The 22,562-nt window shown below is 38.6% G+C and overlaps 1 protein-coding gene across 9 annotated transcripts in view; it reads right to left on the reverse strand.

The window, feature by feature from the left end:
* PID1 (phosphotyrosine interaction domain containing 1) overlaps positions 1 to 22,562 on the reverse strand; it is a 240,117-nt gene that overhangs the window by 107,378 nt on the left and 110,177 nt on the right. For 7 of the 9 annotated variants that reach the window (XM_082464661.1, XM_082464659.1, XM_082464660.1 and 4 more), the window contains one exon: positions 3,946 to 4,098. The exons of 1 other annotated variant lie outside the window; for it this stretch is intronic. In XM_082464661.1, coding sequence (XP_082320787.1) covers positions 3,946 to 4,098 — 153 coding nt within the window. Of the gene's footprint in view, positions 1 to 3,945; positions 4,099 to 22,562 lie in introns of those variants that run through there. One more of the 9 variants, XM_082464657.1, reaches the window with a different exon arrangement.

A 22,562-nucleotide genomic window follows, 5' to 3' on the forward strand; every position in this document is an offset into this window, starting at 1 on the left:
GGCATATATCCAGACAAAGCTGTAATTCGAAAAGATACATATACACCAATGTTCATAGCAGCACTATTTACAATAGCCAAACCATGGAAACAACCTAAATGTCCATTGACAGATGAGTGGATAAGAAGATGTGGTACCTATGTACAATGGAATACTACTCAGCCATAAAAAAGAATGAAATAATGCGATTTGCAGCAACATGAATGGACCTAGAGATTATCATACTAAGCAAAGTAAGTCAGAATGAGAAAGACAAATACCACATGTTATCACTTATATGTGGAATCTAAAATATGACACAAATGAACTTATCTACAAAACGGAAACAAACTCACAGACATAGAGAACAGACTTGTGGTTGCCAGCGGGGAGGGGGAGTAAGGAAGGGAAGAACTGGGGGTTTGGGATTAGCAGATGCAAACTATTGTATATGGAATGGATAAACAAGGTCCTACTATATAGCACAGGGAACTATATTCAATATTATATAATAAACCATAATGGAAAAGGAAAAAAAAAGGATAGGCAACTACCGCGAGGTGGAATTAGAATTTGCTTCTGACTCCAAAACGTTGTGATCAGGTTAAGTAGGTGGATAAAATCCTTGACTGTGGCCTTACACATGCATTAACTTCCTGAGTTAATGAACACACCTCATCCACATAGTCATTTAAGAAAGGAAAAAGGTCATTACCCCGTCTGTGTCCTTGCCATGTCTCATCTCAAAGGAGGCACTATTTCTCAGCAGGAAAAGAAACAGGACGAAAACACAGAACATAGAATTCTAACTCCTTTTCCAACAACTATCTCATGAGCAAAGTAGAGCTTAACCTCCCACTTCTGCCAAATGAGACATAATCAACCAAATTAACTAGCTAAGTCACTGAGGTCAGGAAGGAATATCGTGGAAAAAAAAAAAAAAAAAAAAGACAGTTTCATGCATCTATGACTGACTTCAGAAGTCATATTTTCATTTTTTTTCCAGCTTTATTGAGATATAATTGACATATAACACTGTGTAAGTTTAAGGTGTACAGTGTGGTGATTTGATACAGGTATATATTGTGAAATGTTTACCACAATAAGGTGAGTAAACACTTCCTTCATCTCACATAATTACCATCTTGTTATTGTGATGGTGAGAACATTTAACATCTATTCTCACAGCAGCTTTCAAGTATAAGTATTGTTAACTATAATCACCATTATCCCTGGAACTTACTCACCTTACAGTGGAATGTTTGTACCCTTTGGCCAACATCTCCCCATTTCTTCCACCCTCCATCCCCTGGTAACCATCAGTCTGCTCTTTGTTTCCATGAGTTTGATGATTTTAGATACCACATGTAAGTGAGATCATACAGTATTTGTCTTTCTCTGTCTGATTTATTTCACTTAGCATAATGCCCTCAAGGTCCATCCATGTCATCACAAATGGAGAACTTCCTTCTTTTTGTGGCTAAATAATATTTCATTGTATGTATATATATACCACATTCTATTTATTCATCTGTCAGTCAACACCTAGGTGATTTCCATATCTTGGCCGTTGTGAATAATGCTGCAGTGAACATGGGAGTGTAGATATCTCTTCGAGGTAATGAAGAAATCATAAATTTTCATGATGCTTATAGCCAAATAGCAAACAGACAGGGATGACTGACAAATCAACACACCCCATATACAGAACTTTCGTTAACATTTCATTAGCTCACAAACAGTCAGCACCTTAGTCAGTTGCCTATTTTTTGTCTTTGTTACACAGAAAACGAAATCTAGCTGATGCTTCCAGCAGTGACTAGCTAGTTACACATATGCCAATATCTACTTCCCATGATCTGGGAGGGCTCTCCAGTGTGGTTCCTGTTGAGTTTGGTCAATCCTAAAATACACTGGCACCTCCCTCCAATCTTGATGGAACCTTCACTTTCAAAAAACTATGGTACTTCATAGCTTCAGAGTGTGAGCTCTGTGGTCTGCAAATGTATACCCCAATAGACTATCTTATGAAGAGGTGGCATCCTCCTTGGTGGCACCTGATACAAAAGATCTATATAAAAATGCTTAGGATATAATTACAGCTAAACCTAGGGCTACAGAAAGGCTAGTCTCCAGCAGGTCCAGCTTTTCAAAACAACACTGAACAGGGGTGGGAGTCAAAGGAGTGGTGCAGGGAATGAAAGCATCTCATTGAGACAAGAAGGAACTTCGGCTGCAAAGCTGCAATGAGTTTTTTTTTTTTTGTAACTCCAAAATGTGGCAATTAAATGAATTACTGTTCAGAAAATAAAAGAAGGACACCCAGATCAGCAAAGAAGACCCAAAGATAAGGATGGGTACATTTTAAAGCAGGAAAAGAGTAATCATGTGACATGCAGAACTCATTATTAGACAGTAAACAACAAGCTCAATTTATGCTTGTTGATTAACGGAATAAGGTCTGAAGAGCAGTCAGCAGATGTGGTTAGTAGTTTCTAAGATGGCCCCAACAGTCCTCACTTCCCAGTGTTCACATCCTTGTATAATCCTCTCCCCTTGAGTGTGGACCGGATCTTGTTGTGACTGGCTTCTAAGATGCCACTTCCAAGTTTAAGTTACAAAAAGACTCTGTCTTGTGTCCTGCTTACCCCCCTCCCCTGCTCTCTCGCTTGCTTATTCTGATGGAAGCCAGCCGCCATGTTGGAGAGCTGCCCTATGGAGAGGCTCTCGTGGCAAGGAAATGAGGTCTCTGGCAGATGCCCTCAGTCCAGCCACCTGTAAGGAGCCGAATCCTGCCAACAACCACCTGAGTGAGCTTGGAAGTGGAACCTCTCTCAGTTGAGCTTTGACACGAAACTCCAGGCCCAGCCAACAGCTCCATCAATGACAGCCACAGGAGAGACCCTGAGTCAGAGACAGCCAGCCAAGCTGCACTCAGATTCTTGAACCTCAGAAACTGTGAGATAATAAATGTTTGCTGCTTTAAGCAACTCATTTGGGGGTAATTTTTATGCAGCAATGGATAACTAATATAACAGAGTTTTCTGATATTTCACTGGTTAATAGAGAATCATTTCATAAATTTAATATTCCTCCCTCTTGGATTTGGCCCCCTAACCTATTTCCTACATACGAAAATAGCTTCTTTTGCCTCTTTATGTGAATTAAGGATAACGGATTATTTACTCTCCACTAAAAAATCAACTAAGGATTGGCACTTTCTCTTTGATTCAAATCTACTGGCTGGTTATTCTGAACTTCAGGGGCATAAATTGACTAAGGAAATTATTAGTACTGTTTGACCCCTGAGAAAATTTAGACAACTATTTGCTCAAAATTCTCAGCTCTACCTTAACCTAAAACTACACACTGCAGTGATGGAAAACATTAAGTGGAAGGTTCATACATCCTATGCCAGATCTTATCACGTATCTTTTTGGTAAACATGTTTCTCTTAGAGAAATGAGCCATAAACTAAAGTCTATGCAGCAGAAAAATTCAACTCCCTTAAGACAAATGGCTATCTCCTACCACTAAGCTTTGCTTGTAACAGTGAAGGAAAAATGCAAGCGGAAGATGAGGGATTTTTTTTTTTACATTTAAGAGCTTTAATAAATTAAGTTCATGATCCTTTTTCTTTAATCACAAACCTTTGCATATGTCATCGATTTCAAGTAAAACAAACTGCATGAGGCAATGCCCTTTTCTCATTTCTCATAAGTAGTTGTTCTATTTAATACATTTGGGAAAGTCCCAGGAACAAAAGCATAGAGAAAATGAAATGATTTCTGTCAAATATGCCATGCATATTTGTATGGGTAAGTAGGTGATATATGTGCTTTAATAAAAAGAACCAGGGGCCCTGAGAGTGGAAAATAAAGCATCATCATTTATCCTTTTATCATTCTTTACGATAAAACATATTTAAGTTAATTTCTAACAGTAAAGATGATATTTATCTCTTACCAGAGGACTGAATTTCAAATCAAGGACACTAAATTCAGTCTGATGTTTCCAATTAGATGCTAATGGCTTAAATATATTATGTCCCGAATGAAGGCAGAGAAATGAACAAAGGCTTGAACTCAGAACACTGTAAAGTAAGTCAGTCCTCAAGTGCTGAAAGACACAAATAAACAAAATAACAATAAAGACACATAGACACTTCTACACGGGGATGAAGAGATAGGTGGATTTAGGTCTAATGCATCTGCATCAATTACACAGGTAACTGAATCTCCATAAACCAGCACCAAGAGTTATGCTTTCTATAAATGATGCACTTTGCTTAGCTAATTTATAAATATATACACATCAAGGCCATTGAAAACTGCACGGAACGGGCTCTCCATCGTTCTGTTTGAGAAACTGGAAGAAAGCAAAAGAGAGACTTTGATGGATCACAGGGAAACGCATCCGCCTTCCTCCGCGTAAGGCAGGCAAAGCTTCTTTGTGCAAAAGGGGCCCGGGTCTCCCTCCCACTGCACCCTGCAGAACGCACTGGACCCTCAGCCGGTAGAAATGAGAAACCAAACGACGTGCCTGGAGAAAGGCAAACAAGTTCTTGGAAACGTAGAGGATAACAACAGCAAATGGCCTTTTGCTTCCATTGTCAAATCACAGAAGAAAGCAGCCCCCAGCCCACCCACCTCCACTTTTCTCCTGGACCCTCAGAAGGAGGCAGGAAACAGTGATGATGGTCACGTCACATGTGCAAAGACTAGAGCAACAAGTTGTCTTCTGAAAAACCCTCAGCACTTATAAAAATGTTATTAAACATTTTTTAGCTTTATTGAGGTATAATTGACAAATGAAAATTGTACATTTTACGGTGTACGACTTTGATGCTTTGATAGATGCATACAATGTGAAATGATCACCACAGCAATGCTAATTAACATATTCATCACCTCACGTAGGTTGTCTTTTTGTGGGTGATAAGAACACTTAATATCTACCCTCTAAGCAAATTTCAAGTACACAATACAATATTGTTAACTATAGTTGACTACGCTGTACCGCAGATCTCCAGAAATTATTCATCTTGCAAAAGTGAAACTTCGTACCCTCTGACCAACATTTCCTCATTTCCCCCAGTACCCACCCCCTCGGACCCTGGCAACCACCATTCTACTCTTTGCTTTGACGAGTTTGACTATTTTAGATTTTACTTATAAGTGAGAACAGGCAGTATTTGTCTTTGTGCCTGGCTTTTATCACTTAGCATAATATCCTCCAGGCTCACGCATGTTGTACCAAATTTCTCAGGATTTCTCATGCAGTTTTTCTCCCCTATCTGTCCATCACCAAAGCCCAACTGAAATGCCTGCTCTTCAAAATGGGTTCCAAGAGCCTCTTTCTTGCAGAGTTACCTGCATACCATCTCCGCGTTCTCTAAAATACTCATTTGACTATTGGATGATCATTGAATCAAAACTGGAGCAGAAAAAAGACACCCTGTGGCCTAAGATCTAATATTCTACATCATCATCTTGCTATTTGCTATAGACATATTTTTGTTGTTTCACTGTGTCAGTTTCCCCTTTCCACAGTCCTAACATATCTGATTTCCCTTTGGAAGTTCAGGTAGCCTGAGTAAGCTCCACCACAGAAGAAAATTCCCAGGCTGGTACCTTCCACCCCTGGACCAAGGTGATTTGTTTGGGCTGGGCAGGTAGTGTGAACCCATCTTACTCCAGGTCCTCTGTCTCCAAAGTACACCCTGGGAGGTATGCAATAGAATCCCTTAGATTAGGGATGGTATACCTTAGAATTTCTATTTACAGTTACTTTTTTCTTCAAAAATGTTAAATAAATTCAACATAACTCATGCTTAATATACAGACTGACACTGGCACCCTCAGCCAGTCCACATGTCAGATAACTAGTGTCAGAAACAGAACAAGAAGTCTCCAAGGGTGTGGTTCTACCGTGGAAAAGGAGTTGATGGGGCCACTTCACTCTTGTGATCACTCAGAACATGACCATTCACATTTGCTCATCTCCATGAATTTATGCGTTTCATAGTCTGATTTTAACAAAGCCCAGCTGAAATTCCTGCTAATAAACAGGATTTAAGATAATAAAAAGAATTCACACACAACCAGATGACAGCAACAAAAATGGATTTAAGATAATAAAAAGAATTCACACACAACCAGACGACAACAACAAAAATGGATTTAAGATAATAAAAAGAATTCACACACAACCAGACGACAACAACAACAAAAATGGCAGAGCTGTTACATCTCCTTCTGTCATGTGATCTTCTCTACCTCATTCTAGGGTGAAAACTGATGATCTGATTAGATCTGAAAGGTTAGCCAAAGAATACTGAAGTCATCAAAGCCATTTGAAATTTGGTTTTACATCTACTGTAATTAAAGAAGAACTTGCCTAAACTGATGATAATATGAAGCCATTGCAATTAAAAAGATATATATATAATATCGTTTATTTCAGACTTAGCTCATTCTTCTAAAATTTCCATTTTATGTATTTTTCAAATATACATAAATGTATCAGTAACCATTAATATATAGATTTATCCTATATATTAATAAATTTATAGTTATCAGTAGTGAATGTTTGTTTTGTTTAAAAGGAAGCATAAGTTAAAAGGAAAAATGCATAAAGTCCGTAGTAGGGATTTTAGTGACAGATAAACTAATTCATTTCATGAATGAATAAACTAATTTTTTCATTGTCCTAAGGGGACTCTAAATTCCCTTCCTTTGACTCTCTTTTCTCAGAATGACTCCAGTATACACGTGGCAGAATGAGTTATCTCCCTCCCTGCTCTTCCTCTCTTCCGAGAGGTGACCCTTGCTAAGAAGGACAAATGAAATCCAGATTCTGTTGGCATAGCTATGAATAAACCAGGTTTTTGCTATAGAAAAGAGTCAATTTTTATCCTCAAGATAAAAGTTGGTTTGGTGGCAAATTTATGCTGAGGGCTCTGAAAGCCCCTGTAGGTCTCCCCAACCCCAAACAAAATGCTCCCTGTCAGCCAGACCCAGTAGGGGATGGGGCTGTAAGGGAGGGGTAAGGAGTGAAAGGACTTTAGGACACCTTTGGAATGAGAATGAGGAAGAGAGAACAAAGAAGGGACTTTTGGACACAAGCAAGGTGAGCTCTGAATGAACTGGTGAGCTATCCAAGGAGAAAAGTAAACACTTGTTTTACATCATCCCATGAATAGACTAATAATAGTAAGATGTCTCTGTGATCATGGACAGCACCTTCCCTGCCCTAGCAAATATTATAGGCACAGCTAGATGGTGATAAATGAGAATTTTAACACTGCTCATAAGTGTCACAAAAACAAGTTTTAAAGAGAATGTATTCATCCATCAATGGTATGGGGGAAAACCTAATTTCAGTAGGATCATTAGCTCACAAGGTAGCTTTCCTGTTTCTCAGGATGATAAAACCTCATTTATACCCATTACTTCCTGAGTAAATTATTTTATAATTCCCGGATTTGGCTTATGAAGATGACTGGTGACTCATAAACGCCAGTCTAACTAATGTCTCACTCAGAGAACTCAGTATGCACGGAAGCCCAGACATCATTTCTCCTGCCAAGAAATGAATGTATAATATTTTCAGTAAAAACAAAGAAATGAACAGCCAGCACACCAAGGAACACATCTGCCCCTGTTGTCACAGTGGTTTTTATAATTACTTGCTGGTAGTCAGGAATTGAAATGCACAGAGATGTAATAAGAAATAGCTGTTCCTATTTAAGAGCACAATTAATGACTTTTTTATGATCTGGGTAATTTATTGCCACTTTAACATCTATATCTCATTTGCCACCATTTTGTCTATAGTTCATTGACCTTTCCATTCAAACCAAGGGGAGCTGTATTTGAATAACAATGGTACTTTATTTATACAGCTCTACTCTTAGGAAAAGTTCAAAGTACTTTATAAATATCTCTTTAAACTTGAAAGTAGGTTAAGGATCACCATTTCTATCTCAGATAAAAATATAAAACAAGGAAGTTTAAACAGCTAAAATTAGCAATTTAGAGAGGGTTTAACAATTCAGAGAGGATTTCTGGATAAAGATGGCAAGTTGACCTTAAATATTTATGTCCTCTGCAAACTCCACTAAATTGATCATAACGGACATTTTTAAGTCATAAGCACAAAAGGACAAAATGAATGGGAGAGAACAGAGTAACATAGGGGGTTCCAACAAAGATTTGAAAGCTTGAGAAAACCCACTGAGTCTACACATATAAGTCACATCCTCCAAAGCAAGTTTTATAAAGCTGGTATTTTTATCTGATTTATCTATATTGTTTCTTATTTGTCAAATGGTTTCAAAAATAGGAGGGGAAGGAGAAATTTTACTCAAGAGTCCCTAAAATACCAAGAAATAAGAGTCTCCAAATTGAAAAGATCCACTACTTTCCAATTAAATGCATTGGGGCAAGGGTGGAAAATTCACACCAAGACACAGAAGACACAGAAATCAATGGGCAGTGCCTTCACAATTTAAGCAGAAATTATATCTAACTTATATTTCTATACCCAGCCAAACTTTCCAAAAGGTGAGAGTAGAATGAAGAAATTTTCAGGCACACAATTTTTATTTCTTAATATGTGTTCCAGCAAAATAAGAGAATAAATCTTTTTTAAAAAGAGGAAGAAATCAGAGGAGTATCCACCCCAGGAGAGAGAAATCCCAGAGTTATAACAGTGAAGACTGCCTAGAAACAAATAGTCTATTCTGGTGCAGAAGCACCAGAGAGAATCCCAGGAGAAGATTAAAAAGATTCACAGAATCTCTATAATTGACTAGTTGAGTAACATATTTATTGACAGGTAAATGCCAAATCTGACACAGTACTGGGGAACAAACTATACTAACTCTAAACTTAAATTATTAATTCAAACAAAAGTGAACAACAAAAAAATACCCTCAGGGTGTAATGATGGACCCTTTAGTTATTACATACATATTGACTAAACTAAAATTTCAGAAGTAACTATATTAGGAAGATGGAGGAAGGAAAGTGGGTAGGGTTATTACAGACCTAAATCTTTATCTACCAAAATAGCCAGAAGATTTCTAAAATAGGTGAAAACATAATATTTAAAATATGAAAGTAGGGAGAGGACCTTCAAGATGGCAGAGGAGTAAGACAAGGAGATCACCTTCCTCCCGACAAATACATCTACATGTGGAACAACTCCTACAGAACACCTACTGAACGCTGGCAGAAGACCTCAGACATCCCAAAAGGGTCTTGGTGCTCCGACCAGGTGTCAGGCCTGAGCCTCTGAGGTGGGAGAGCTGAGTTCAGGACATTGGTCCACCAGAGACCTCCCGGCCCCATGTAATATCAATCGGTGAGTGCTCGCCCAGAGATCTCCGTCTCAATGCTAAGACCCAGCTCCACTCAACGACCAACAAGCTCCAGTGCTGGACACACCATGCCAAACTAGCAAGACAGGAACACAACCACAGCGATTAGAAGAGAAGCTGCCTAAAATCATAATAAGTTCACAGACACCCCAAAACACACCACTGGACATGGTCCTGCCCACCAGAAAGAAAAGATCCAGCTGCATCCACCAGAACACAGGCACCAGTCTCCCCCACCAGGAAGCCTACCCAGCCCACAGAACCAACCTTACCCACTGGGGGAAGACACCAAAAACAATGGGAACTACGAACCAGCAGCCTACAAAAAGGAGACCCCAAACACAGTAAGTTAAACAAAATGAAAAGGCAGATAAATACACAGCACATGAAGGAGCAAACTAAAAACCCACCAGATCAAACAAATTAAGAGGAAATAGGCAGTCTACCTGAAAAAGGATTCAGAGTAATGATAGTAAAGATGATCCAAAATCTTGGAAACAGAATGGAGAAAATACAAGAAACATTTAACAAGGGCCTAGAAGAACTAAAGACCAAACAAACAGTGATGAACAACACAATAAATGAAATTTAAAATTCTCTAGAAGGAATCAATAGCAGAATAACTGAGGCAGAAGAACAGATAAGTGACCTGGAAGATAAAATAGTGGAAATAACTACCACAGAGCAGAATAAAGAAAAAGACATGAAAAGAATTGAGGACAGTCTCAGAGACCTCTGGGACAACGTTAAATGCACCAACATTAGAATTATAGGGGTCCCAGGAGAAGAAGAGAAAAACAAAGGGTCTGAGAAAATATTTTAAGAGATTATACTTCAAAACTTCCCTAATATGGGAAAGGAAACAGTCAATCAAGTCCAGGAAGTGCAGAGATTCCCATAAGGATAAATCCAAGGAGAAACACGCCAAGACATATTAATCAAACTATCAAAAATTAAATACAAAGAAAAAATATTAAAATCAGCAAGGGAAAAGCAACAAATAACATACAAGGGAATCCCCATAAAGTTAACAGCTGATCTTTCAGCAGAAACTCTGCAAGCCAGAAGGGAGTGGCAGGACATATATAAAGTGATGAAAGGGAAAAACCTACAATCAACATTACTATATCCAGCAAGGATCTCATTCAGATTCGATGGAGAAATTAAAACATTTACGGACAAGAAAACCTAAGAGAATTCAGCACCACCAAACCAGCTTTACAGAAATGCTAAAGGAACTTCTCTAGGCAGGAAACACAAGAGAGGGACAAGACTACAATAACAAACCCCAAACAATTAAGAAAATGGTGATAGGAACATACATATCGATAATTACCTTAAATGTAAATGGATTAAATGCTCCAACCAAAAGACACAGACTGGCTGAATGGATACAAAAACAAGACCCATATATATGCTGTCTACAAGACAGCCACTTCACACCTAGGGACACATACAGACTGAAAGTGAGGGGATGGAAAAAGATATTCCATGCAAATGGAAATCAAAAGAAAGCTGGAGCAGCAACTATAATATCAGACAACATAGACTTTAAAATAAAGACTATCAAAAGAGACAAAGAAGGACACTACATAGTGATCAAGGGATCAATCCAAGAAGAAGATATAACAATTCTAAATATTTATGCACCCAACAAAGGAGCACCTCAATACATAAGGCAAATGCTAACAGCCATAAAAGGGGAAATCAACAGTAACACAATACTAGTAGGGGACTTTAACAACCCGTTTTCACCAATGGAGAGATCATCCAAAATGAAAATAAATAAGGAAACACAAGCTTTAAATGACACATTAAACAAGATGGACTTAATTGATATTTATAGGACATTCCATCCAAAAACAACAGAATAAACTTTCTTCTCAAGTTCTCATGGAACATTCTCCAGAATAGATGATCTCTTGGGTCACAAATCAAGCCTTGGTAATAGTAAGAAAATTGAAATTGTATCAAGTATGTTTTCTGACCACAACACTATGAGACTAGATATCAATTACAGGAAAGAAACTGTAAAAAATACAAACATATGGAGGCTAAACAATACACTACTAAATAACCAAGAGATCACTGAAGAAATCAAAGAGGAAATCAGAAAACACATAGAAACAAATGACAATGAAAACACAATGACCCAAAACCTATGGGATACAGCAAAAGCAGTTCTAACACGGAAGTTTATAACAATACAATCTTACCTCAAGAAACGAGAAAAATCTCAAGTAAACAACCTAACTTTAACCTAAAGCAATTAGAGAAAGAAGAACAAAAAAAAACAATGATAGCAGAAGGAAAGCATAAAGATCAGATAAGATATAAATGAAAAAGAAATGAAGAAAACAATAGCAAAGATTAATAAAACTAAAAGCTGGTTCTTTGAGAAGATAAACAAAATTGATAAACCATTAGCCACACTCATCAAGAAAAAAACAGAAAAGACTCAAATCAACAGAATTAGAAATGAAAAAGAAGTAACAACTGACACTGCAGAAATGCAAAGGATCATGAGAGATTACTACAAGCAACTATATGCCAATAAAATGGACAACCTGGAGAAATGGACAAATTCTTAGAGAAGCACAACCTTCCAAGACTGAACCAGGAAGAAATAGAAAATATAAACAGACCAATCACAAGCACTGAAATTGAAACTGTGATTAAAAATCTTCCAACAAACGAAAGTCCAGGACCAGATGGCTTCACAGGCAAATTCTATCAAACATTTAGAGAAGAGTTACTATCTATCCTTTTCAAAATCTTCCAAAATATAGCAGAGAGAGGAACATTCCCAAACCCATTCTACGAGGCTACTATCACCCTGACACCAAAAGGAGACAAAGATGTCACAAAAAAGAAAAACTACAGGTCAATGTCTCTGATGAATATCTATGCAAAAATCCTCAACAAAATACTAACAAACAGAATCCAACAGCACATTAATAGGATCATACACCATGATCAAGTGGGGTTTATCCCAGGATTGCAAGGACTCTTCAATATATGCAAATCAATCAATGTGATAAACCATCTTAACAAACTGAAGAATAAAAACCATATGATAATCTCAATAGATGCAGAAAGAGCTTTTGACAAAATTCAACACCCATTAATAATGAAAACTCTCCAGAAAGTAGGCATTGAGGGAACCTACCTCAACATAGGCCATATATGACAAACCCACAGCCAACATCGTTCTCAATGGTGAAAAACTGAAACCATTTCCACTAAGATCAGGAACAAGACAAGGTTGCCCACTCTCACCACTATTACTCAACATAGTTTTGGAAGTTTAAGCCACAGCAATCAGAGAAGAAAAAGAAATAAAAGGAATCCAAATTGGAAAAGAAGAAGTAAAGCTGTCACTGGTTGCAGATGACATGATACATACATAGAGAATCCTAAACATGCTACCAGAAAACTACTAGAGCTAGTCATTGAATTTGGTAAAGTAGCAGGATACAAAATTAATGCACAGAAATCTCTTGCATTCCTGTACACTAATGATGAAAAATCTGAAAGAGAAATTAAGGAAACATTCCCAACAAAAAGAATAAAATATCTAGGAATAAACCTACCTAAGGAGACAAAAGACCTGTATGCAGAAAACAATAAGACACTGATGAAAGAAATTAAAGATGATACAAACAGATGGAGAGACATACCATGTTCTTGGATTGGAAGAATTAACATTGTGAAAATAACTATACTACCCAAAGCAATCTACACATTCAATGCAATCCCTGTCAAACTACCAATGGCATTTTCACAGAACTAGAACAAAAAATTTCACAATTTGTATGGAACCACAAAAGACCCCGAATAGCCAAAGCAATCTTGAGACAGAAAACTGGAGCTGGAGGAATCAGGCTCCCTGACTTCAGACTATAATACAAAGCTACAGTAATCAAGACAGTATGGTTCTCGCACAAAAACAGAGAAATAGATCAATGGAACAGGATAGAAAGCACAGTAAACTAATGAAATTAGAACACTTCCTAACACTATACAGAAAAATAAACTCAAAATGGATTAAAGACCTAAATGTAAGACCAGACACTATAAAACTCTTAGATGAAAACATAGGCATAACACTCTATGACATAAAACACAACAAGATCCTTTTTGACCCACCTCCTAGAGAAATGGAAATAAAAACAAAAATAAACAAATGGGACCTAATGAAACTTAAAAGCTTTTTCACAGCAAAGGAAACCATAAACAAGATGAAAAGACAACCCTCAGAATGGGAGAAAAGATTTGCAAGCAAAACAACTGACAAAGGATTAATCTCCAAAATATACAAGCAGCTCATGCAGCTCAGTATCAAAAAAACAAACAACCCAATCCAAAACCGGGCAGAAGATCTAAATAGATATTTTTCCAAAGAAGATATATAGATTGCCAACAAACACATGAAAGGATGCTCAACATCATTAATCATTAGAGAAATGCAAATCAAAACTACAATGAGGTATCACCTCACACCACTCAGAATGGCCATCATCAAAAAATCTGCAAACAATAAATGCTGGAGAGGGTGTGGAGAAAAGGGAACCCTCTTGCTCTGTTGGTGGGAATGTAGATTGATACAGCCACTATGGAGAACAGTATGGAGGTTCCTTAAAAAACTAAAAATAAAACTACCATATGACCCAGTAATCCCAATTCTGGACATATACCCTGAGAAAACCATAATTCAAAGAGTCATGTACCACAATGTTCATTGCAGCTCTACTTACAATAGCCAGGACATGGAAGCAACCTAAGTGTCCATCAACAGATGAATGGATAAAGAAGATGTGGCACATATATACAATGGAATATTACTCAGCCATAAAAAGAAATGAGATTGTTATTTGTAGTGAGGTGGATGGACCTGGAGTCAGTCAGACAGAGTGAAGTAAGTCAGAAAGAAAAAAACAAATACTGTATGCTAACACATATATATGGAATCTAAAAAAAAAAAAAAAATGACTCTGAAGAACCTAGGGGCAGGACAGGAATAAAGACGCAGATGTAGAGAATGGACTTAAGGACATGGGGAGGGGGAAGGGTAAGCTGGCACAAAGTGAGAGAGTGGCATTGACATATATACACTACCAAATGTAAAACAGATAGCTAGTGGGAAGCAGCCGCATAGTACAGGGAGATCAGCTCCATGCTTTGTGACCACCTAGAGGGGTGGGATAGGGAGGGTGGGAGGGAGACGTAAGAGGGAGGGGATATGGGGATATATGTATACATATAGCTGATTCACTTTGTTACACAGCAGAAACTAACACAACATTGTAAAGCAATTTTACTCCAATAAAGATGTTAAAAAAATAAAATAAAATAAAATATGAAAGTAAATATAAGAAGAAACTTTTGAAATAATTATAATTTCCCTTTCAAGCAGGGTTAGGATGTGAGGGAGAGATATAGTTTATGTTTCATTTTTCATTATATTTAAAGCTTTTATCCATGAAGATATTGCTTTGATAAAAAAAATTTGAGGCTAAAAAATCACCTGCAAAAATAAGTTCAGGCTTGTATGAGATTATAATCACAGTCTATACTGTCTAATGCTTCCTTATTTAATGCTCATTTTTCCATTTAACAAAGAATAAATTAAACTAGCCCTAGAGTATCAGGCAAAGTGTTGCTGTTAACATTTCACTTCCTCATTACAGGTGCCTCTAATGTAAAAGGTGAATAGAACACTGGGGAAAAAATGATATAACAAAGAATGATAAGTAGAAAAAATATATATATATAATTGAAAACGTCTTTTAAACATTAATTGTATTCAAGCATTATATTTACATGAAGCAGATTTTAGTTTGGAAGTTATAATAACCTTGCAACCATCTCTAACAAGTAGTACAATCTCTGCTGGAAACAAACCATAAAGCATGTTATTAATGACTTTTTGCCAACTTAATTGGTTTTCTGTGTGGTGTTTCTGTAGGTCGCCTAACAGATGAAGTCTACCACAGAGGAACTATATTTTATCCACAGAATTAATCCAGGAAAACATGCAGAATAATTTAAATGTTTTCTGAATAAATGAACCCTAAATTCACATAATGATTAAATTTTCAGAACTAAACCAACAAATTGTTTCAAAGACAAACTGTCTAATGAGGAAATCATGAGAGAAAAAATAACTTCATAACAAGATATTTCTCTCAGGCACACACATTACACTGATGATAGCTTCCGAACCATCTTCAAAATTATCCTTTAAGCTTTGTTGGGAATGGGGAGAAAACATTATTGTCACTCCCTGTGGCAGAATTGTGGACTTTTTTTACAAACAGTGTTTAATATGCTCACTACGCTGAACCAAAACGAACTACAAATGCTCACAACTTTGTGTGAGAAAGCTGACCCCATTTAAAATGTTAACATATCTCTTCTTTTTCAGAAATATTGATAAGTAAATAAGACAAAGAAATGTGGCTCAACATAGGAGCAACCTTCCTCATTTTTCTATTTTTTTAAGTAGTTTTCTGAATTCCAATGAAAGAATTTTCTTAGGCTCAAGAAATAATAAACTTAACCTGAACAACTTATTAACTATGAACGTTATATTTTTGCCTGAAAGTTCTTACACTTCTAGAACTACCCATTTATAAGGGTAGAACCTACAGTAAATGAAATAATGGCCCCCCAAAGATATTAGGTCCTAACCTCTGGAGCCTGTAAATGTTATAAGGAAAAAGGGTCTTTGCAGATTTGGATAAATTAAGGATCTTGAGATGAGGGGATTATCCTGGATTGTCTGGTAGACTTTAATTCTGATCACATATGTCCTTAGAAGGGAAAGGCAGAGAGAGATTTGATACAGGCAGAAGAGGAGAAGGCAGTGTGGCCAGAGGTAAGAGATCGGAGTGATGTGGCCACAAGGCAGGTAATGCCTGCAGCCACCGTAAACTGGAAGAGGCAAGGAACAGGCTCTCCCTTAGAGCATCCAGAGGGAGCGTGGAATTGCCGACATGGTGATTTCTGCCCAGGGGTACTGATTTTGTCTTCTGGCCTCCAGATATGTGTGAGAATAAATTTCTGCTCTTTTAAGTATTATACTAAGGTTGCCACCAAGCAACCCTGAGGAAACCAGTACCCCATCCTTGCAAACATATAAGAGTAGGATTACACTTATTATGCTGAACAGACCAGACTCGTCTGCCACCAGACAAGTCACAAGTTAGATGGAAAAATGTCCCTTTTCCTGAAGCTATGGAAATTTTGATTTGGGCAGAAAGAAGAAACAAATGTCTAAGTTGGTGACTTAGAGGGAGCTTTCTGCCAAATGCTCTATGGAGAATGGAGTTTCTTACAGATAACTTTCCAGGCAACCTCCTCATCCAAGGAATTTTTTTCTTCAATAATTACTTTTAAAAACTAATTACAAAAGTAATATATGTTCATTGTTGAAAATTTATAAAACGTAAAAAAAGCAAAAAATAAGAAAATCAAAAGTTCTACCTATAATCTGACTATCCAGGGATCATTTCTGTTCATATTTTAGTGTGATCCTTCTATTATGAATATTTGCATATAATTATTTTATTTTTGTTTTATTTTACAAAAATAGGATCTAATAACACTTTGCAACCAGCTTTTTTAATTCATTTAATACATTATGAACATTTTCCTCATCAGCATAATTTCTACAACAAAATTTTTAATGACTGCATGTTTTCCATAGTATTGTACAGCAAAAATATTATAATTTCTTTCATTTAGATTATTTTCCCACTTTTCGCTAATGAGTCTTTGCTGATTTCCGAAAAGTTTTTAAAGGCAAGAAGTAAAGTAGGCAGTGACATTACAAATTTGGAAATACCAGACGATATTATCTTTGACATTATACGAAGGTTAAGCTTTAATGTCAAATGTGGTTCCCTAGAGTAAAATGGTCATTTTCAGCCACAGCACTCACAGTGTGTGGGGCAGCAGGAAATAAATAGTTTGAAGGTATAAGGATCCCCAGAGAACCCCTCAATGGGCCAAATCAATCATGGGAAAGATTAACCTCTTAAAGAAGTCTGCCATCCTACTCAATAAGCATTCAGGCAGAACGATAATCTACATTCTGAACACTTTTGTCAGCTGAAATAAAGACACTTCCCAGGATGAAATGATTTTAGTCATCATATAACAAAAGTGAGCTCATGAAGGATGAAGAACTTTGTTGAAGTCACCACTGCTGTCAGTGGGAAGACTAAAGCGTAGAATTCAAAGTCGTAAGTTAGGACTCATGGCCAAAAAGTTTACATTAAAACCATAAATGAAATATCCCTCCACACTAGGTACCACAGCAGCAGCGTAAGTAGCCTGTATCTTGAACACACATACAGAGACCAATCCTAAAACAATGTACAGGGGCTTCAGCTGTCCCTGGAGTTATATCCATTTTTCCTCCTGATACTTCTGAGAGTTGAACAGGATGGTGAGGAGAGTGGGCAATGTGCGTAGGATGAGGAGGGAAGAAGAAGGCTGAGGCGTGATTCAGTGCCCTGTGGGGAGGACAGCATCCTCTGGTTTTCCTAATGCTCCTTTCCCAGTGATTCTTCTTTCTCTCTCCCATCCTTAAACTGCGTGATTACATAATAGTCCCTGCTCACCAGGTACTTGCGGAGATTAAATGTGTTAATCATGAAAAGCGCTCCGAACTGTGCTGGGTCCGCCCAGTTGTACTCAACGTGTTATTGTTATTGGTGCTCACATATTTCACCAAGTCTAAGGTGGCCATTGTTTTCCATGTTTTAACAGCCCTAAGAATGAGACGTGTCTTAGCGTCGATGGCATCATAAAATGATCAGTGACAGCATTTTTCTTTTATGGTGGTAAAACTGGAAGTGTCTTAGATTCAATGAATTCAGCATGAGACCTTCTCCTGCACAGGATGTTGAGATGTCTGAATCGTGGATTTAAGCCCTGAAGAGTGTGTGCATATAAACTGTGAACACCGTACCGAATTCTGCCAAAGAAAAGTCATTGAATAAATAAGCTCTGTAGTCAAAAAAAAAAAAAAGCATGATTATATGTGTAAGTTTGTGTGTGGGCGTGCCTATCTCACTCCTTCCTCTTCTCCCGGCCCCATTCTCCTTGAGAACATCCTCAAGACATCCATGAAGCTCCAAATCCATTTAACGAGATGCCCTTTGGGTGTTGCCACTGGTGGTCCCACAGACATCTCAAATTTCATAAGCTTGAACCCATTACCTCTTCTGAAACCCTGCCTCTCTTTCTCTACTCTAAACTGGACCAATGGGCTGCTACACAGAAACATCTTCCAGAAGAATTCAAGGGAATGGGCTGGGCCATAAGACAGGAGGAAAAGCAGCCCTTGCCTTGTGACCCGAGGACACTGCATTTCCCTCAACCACCATTGCCCTGCCCTGCAGAGTATATGTGTCTCCCTCAAGGTCATTAAGCCTGGAGAACTTTTTTGTAGTGGACACTTTTGTTCCCTCTCTAGCACCTCCTGCCCTCTTCCCTCCTACTGGAATTTGCAGTAAGCAAATAAATTCGGAATTTTCAAAAGCAAATAAATGTAAATGATTTAAGTCAATTCGAATTAGGTTTCCTGTTATTTCAACCCAAAGCATCCAACACCACTGTTCATCTTTGTGTCCCTATTAATAGCCTGGAACATCTTGAGGGTGTGCAATATATTCTTGTGGATGAAGAAAAAAATGAGAGAAGAAAATCAGGAAGAAAGGAAGGGAGGAGGGAAGGGCAATGGGAAGGAAAGAGAAAGAAAATTTACAAATCAACAGAGAATAAAAATTGCAGAAAAATAAAAGCTTGTTGATATGAGCTAACAGATGTTAGCTCATATCAACTTTCACCCTCCTCCATTTGGGGAGACAAGCAGAAGTGACTGTGCTTTGATTTGTTTACAGGGAACTCTGAGAAAGAATGAAGAGAAAATAAATTAGAATTAAATATCATCCACTCTGAATTTAGAGGAAAATAAGCCATAAAGACCATGGGCCCAAATCTTATTTCATATATCACTATTTCTTGTTTTATTTGTATTCTGTCTTCATATCTAAATCAGAAACTTATTTTGCAAGGAGAAAGTCTCTATAATTGGCATAACTGAGTTCATACAATGTCCAAAATGACCTACACCAAGAAAGGGCTGCAAAACGCATTAGATGAGGATGAAAATATAATCAATGTTCCTCCCTTCTGTTAGTGTGTAAAAACAATGGGCCTTTAGCTAAAGTGAGAAAACATAACTGTATTTCTAATGAAATACACAACTGATCAAATAAACACAAAATAGAAGTATAGAAAATAGATACATATGATGCTAATTTTAAATATATTTAAATTCAAATCGGGAGGTCTTATTAGATAAGTGGGGTCGCTGGAACCCACTTCTAAGACTGGCCATTTCACTTGTGCATGAAATGGTAGGAGTTGAGGAAGTTGAGGGTTTCCTGCTACGCCTTCAGTTCAGAAACTCTCCTCTCTGTCCCATAAAACGGTAAATCAACCACATCCTTTCTGAGAGCTAAGGGACGACCACTGGCACGCCTGAACACAGGAACCTCAGAGAGAGTAAAGTAAAAATGGTCCCGGTTTACGAATCATTAACTCCTTCTTAGAGACTGGTGTGTTTGATGGTTTCTGCCCTCACAATTGGGAAGAAGACAGCAAGGGCCTTAGATGCCGGGCCAATTGCCTCACTCAGGAGGAGGTGAGATTTGGGAATCGGAGCATCACTTGGTGAGCAGGTCCAGGTGAGATGCTGGTGGGGCCCACAGGGAAGGGTGAAGGGACGGGGCAGCTGGACAGCTACCAAGCTGCAGAATGAAGGCAAAGGCACCCTCAGCATAAACAATAAGGGAACGGAAAGGGAGGGGATTGGAAAGAAACGTCACATGCTTAACTAGCCCTATTCACCAGCAACTCCCAAAGCCTGCCTGGTGGCCAAAAGGAGCATCCCCTCTGGGGACCATCCCTCAAGACCTAGCTTAGGACCCTGGCTCGGCCCAGCGATGCTGAGAGGGTGTAGAGGAAGACAACCAGGTAAATCCAGCGTAAAGGCAGACAGACCGAGACCCAAACAGGAGCCCTGTGTAAATAACTTCTAATTTTCCTGCTTTTCCTTCTTATCTCTTTCCCCACACATCTTCTCTTGGTGTTTCTCTTCCATGTTATTTCCCTTCTTAGAAATGACCACTAATCACAAACTTTATAAAAAGTTTTAAATAAAAGATAAATGTTGTAAGATGTCCCAAACCTCCGGTTATGTGTCAGTTTATTTGTTACGGCATTGCTGCTATTTTGCTTTAAAACTGTAAGCACCATGTAGCTGGGGACCATCTCTGTGGAATGGATGTTGTACAGGGTCTACATGGCTGTACAGGAACTCACTGGACATTTCATGGTTTGTCCCATATATATTTGTTACAAGGCATATGACTTCTCATTGTAGACTGTCCTTTCTTTCTTAAAGAAAACCAAATTTGAGAATCCAAGCAGTTTATCTGGGATGAAATTATGATGCTGTTAGTACACTCTCCTCATCCTTCTGGTTTTCAGAAGCAAAGAGAAGATTCTAATTCAATTAAACAAGGTAAATCCTTGACTCTTGGACTTTTAGGTAAGAGGATGCCTGAGATATAATGACCCAGGTTAAGGCCTATGAAAGAGGCAGAAACTGAAACCTGCAGAAGAGAAACTTGCTTAAGTGCACATGACACAAACAGCCAACCAGTTTTAAGAGCTGTCTCTGGTCACTGAGAAGCAGTGGACTCTAGTGGGAATGAGCACAGGCTGTGGAGCCAGAGTGATGAAATTCAAATCCAGGCTCTGCCAGTGACGCACTGGGGACCCTGGGACAGGTTGAGCCTCCCTGTGCCTCAACTAGCTCATCTGTGAAATGGGGCTACAGATGGCACTTGATCCGCTGAGTCGTCCTGAGGATTAAATGGCTCAGTACCATGAAAAGTACATAGGTGAATGCTTCCTTATTGTACTAATAAACATTAGCTTTTTACTAGCATCTATTTCTGTAGTATTAGTATTTTATTATGATTTTTGTCATCATCAGATCACCATTTCATGAAGGCTTTGAGGCCTTTGGTGAGTAGGCCCGGAAGTGAGTCAATCCAAAAGAGGACAAGCACTTCCTGTAGGACACGACACCACACACCATGCTGTCTGAAGGGTGCACATCTGACGCGAAAATGACAAGAGCCCAACCTTTGCTTAGGTGTCAACCTCCTGGTCAGCTGTGTGGCAAACCCAGTCTAACCCCCGCAGTGCCAGCTGACCACACACACCATTTCCCCACATCTCTCACTTCCCTACCGTGTCTCCATTTACGTCACTTATGTTGCTCTGTCCACACCCTCCTCTCTGGTTCAGGTCCTCAACCTCAAAGCACGTCCAGGCGCCATTTTCATGTAAATTACACATGAAATCTAAAGTGCAGGCTCTTGTTCCCACCAGTAAGCTGAGTGCCTGAACCAAAATCTTTGGAAAGAAGGTCCAGAAATCTGCCCTCCAGGGGTTTCTGTTACACATACGAGTATCGGAAGCACTCTCAATTCATCTGGGCACTCACCTCATGCCTCCTACTTGACTATAAATTGCTTTACTCACTCACAACACCTACTTTGATTCCTTTCACTGCAATTCTATGTACACAGTAGGTTTTCAATGACTATTAATTAACTAAATGTTTGCTAACAAGCCAAAGCCACCTTAGGATCCCATCATGTTAGGCAGGGGAAGACGGGCAAGATAAGCCATCATCTCCGCGGCAAAATCTGACACAGCCTCTGATACTCCGAACAGCTCCAACAAGCGTCCTAATGGTATGCGGTGGATTGTACAGTTAAATAACTCCACTCCAAAAAAAAAAAAAAAAAAAAAGTGGCAGCAGTAGAGGAGAATGCACAAAGACCCAGCTGCCTGCAACATGAATAGCCTGGCGGGGCCATCCCACCAGAACCCACGGAGAATACAGATCAGAGGGAAACGGGAAATCTGAGAACTGCCAGGGCCTCGACCTCGCCAACCATAATCCGTTTTCAACTCCCCTTTCCTTTGCTTCCCCTCGCCTCTGTCCCTCCCCAAACCTAAAGTTATGCAGCACAACTTGAGAGCTGTAAGGCAAAAAGAACCGCCACTGTGTGGAGACGAAGGGTCCCGATGCTGGCTCTGC

This window comes from Balaenoptera physalus (assembly GCF_965194825.1).
Source record: "Balaenoptera physalus genome assembly, chromosome: 6".
NCBI lineage: Eukaryota > Metazoa > Chordata > Mammalia > Artiodactyla > Balaenopteridae > Balaenoptera > Balaenoptera physalus.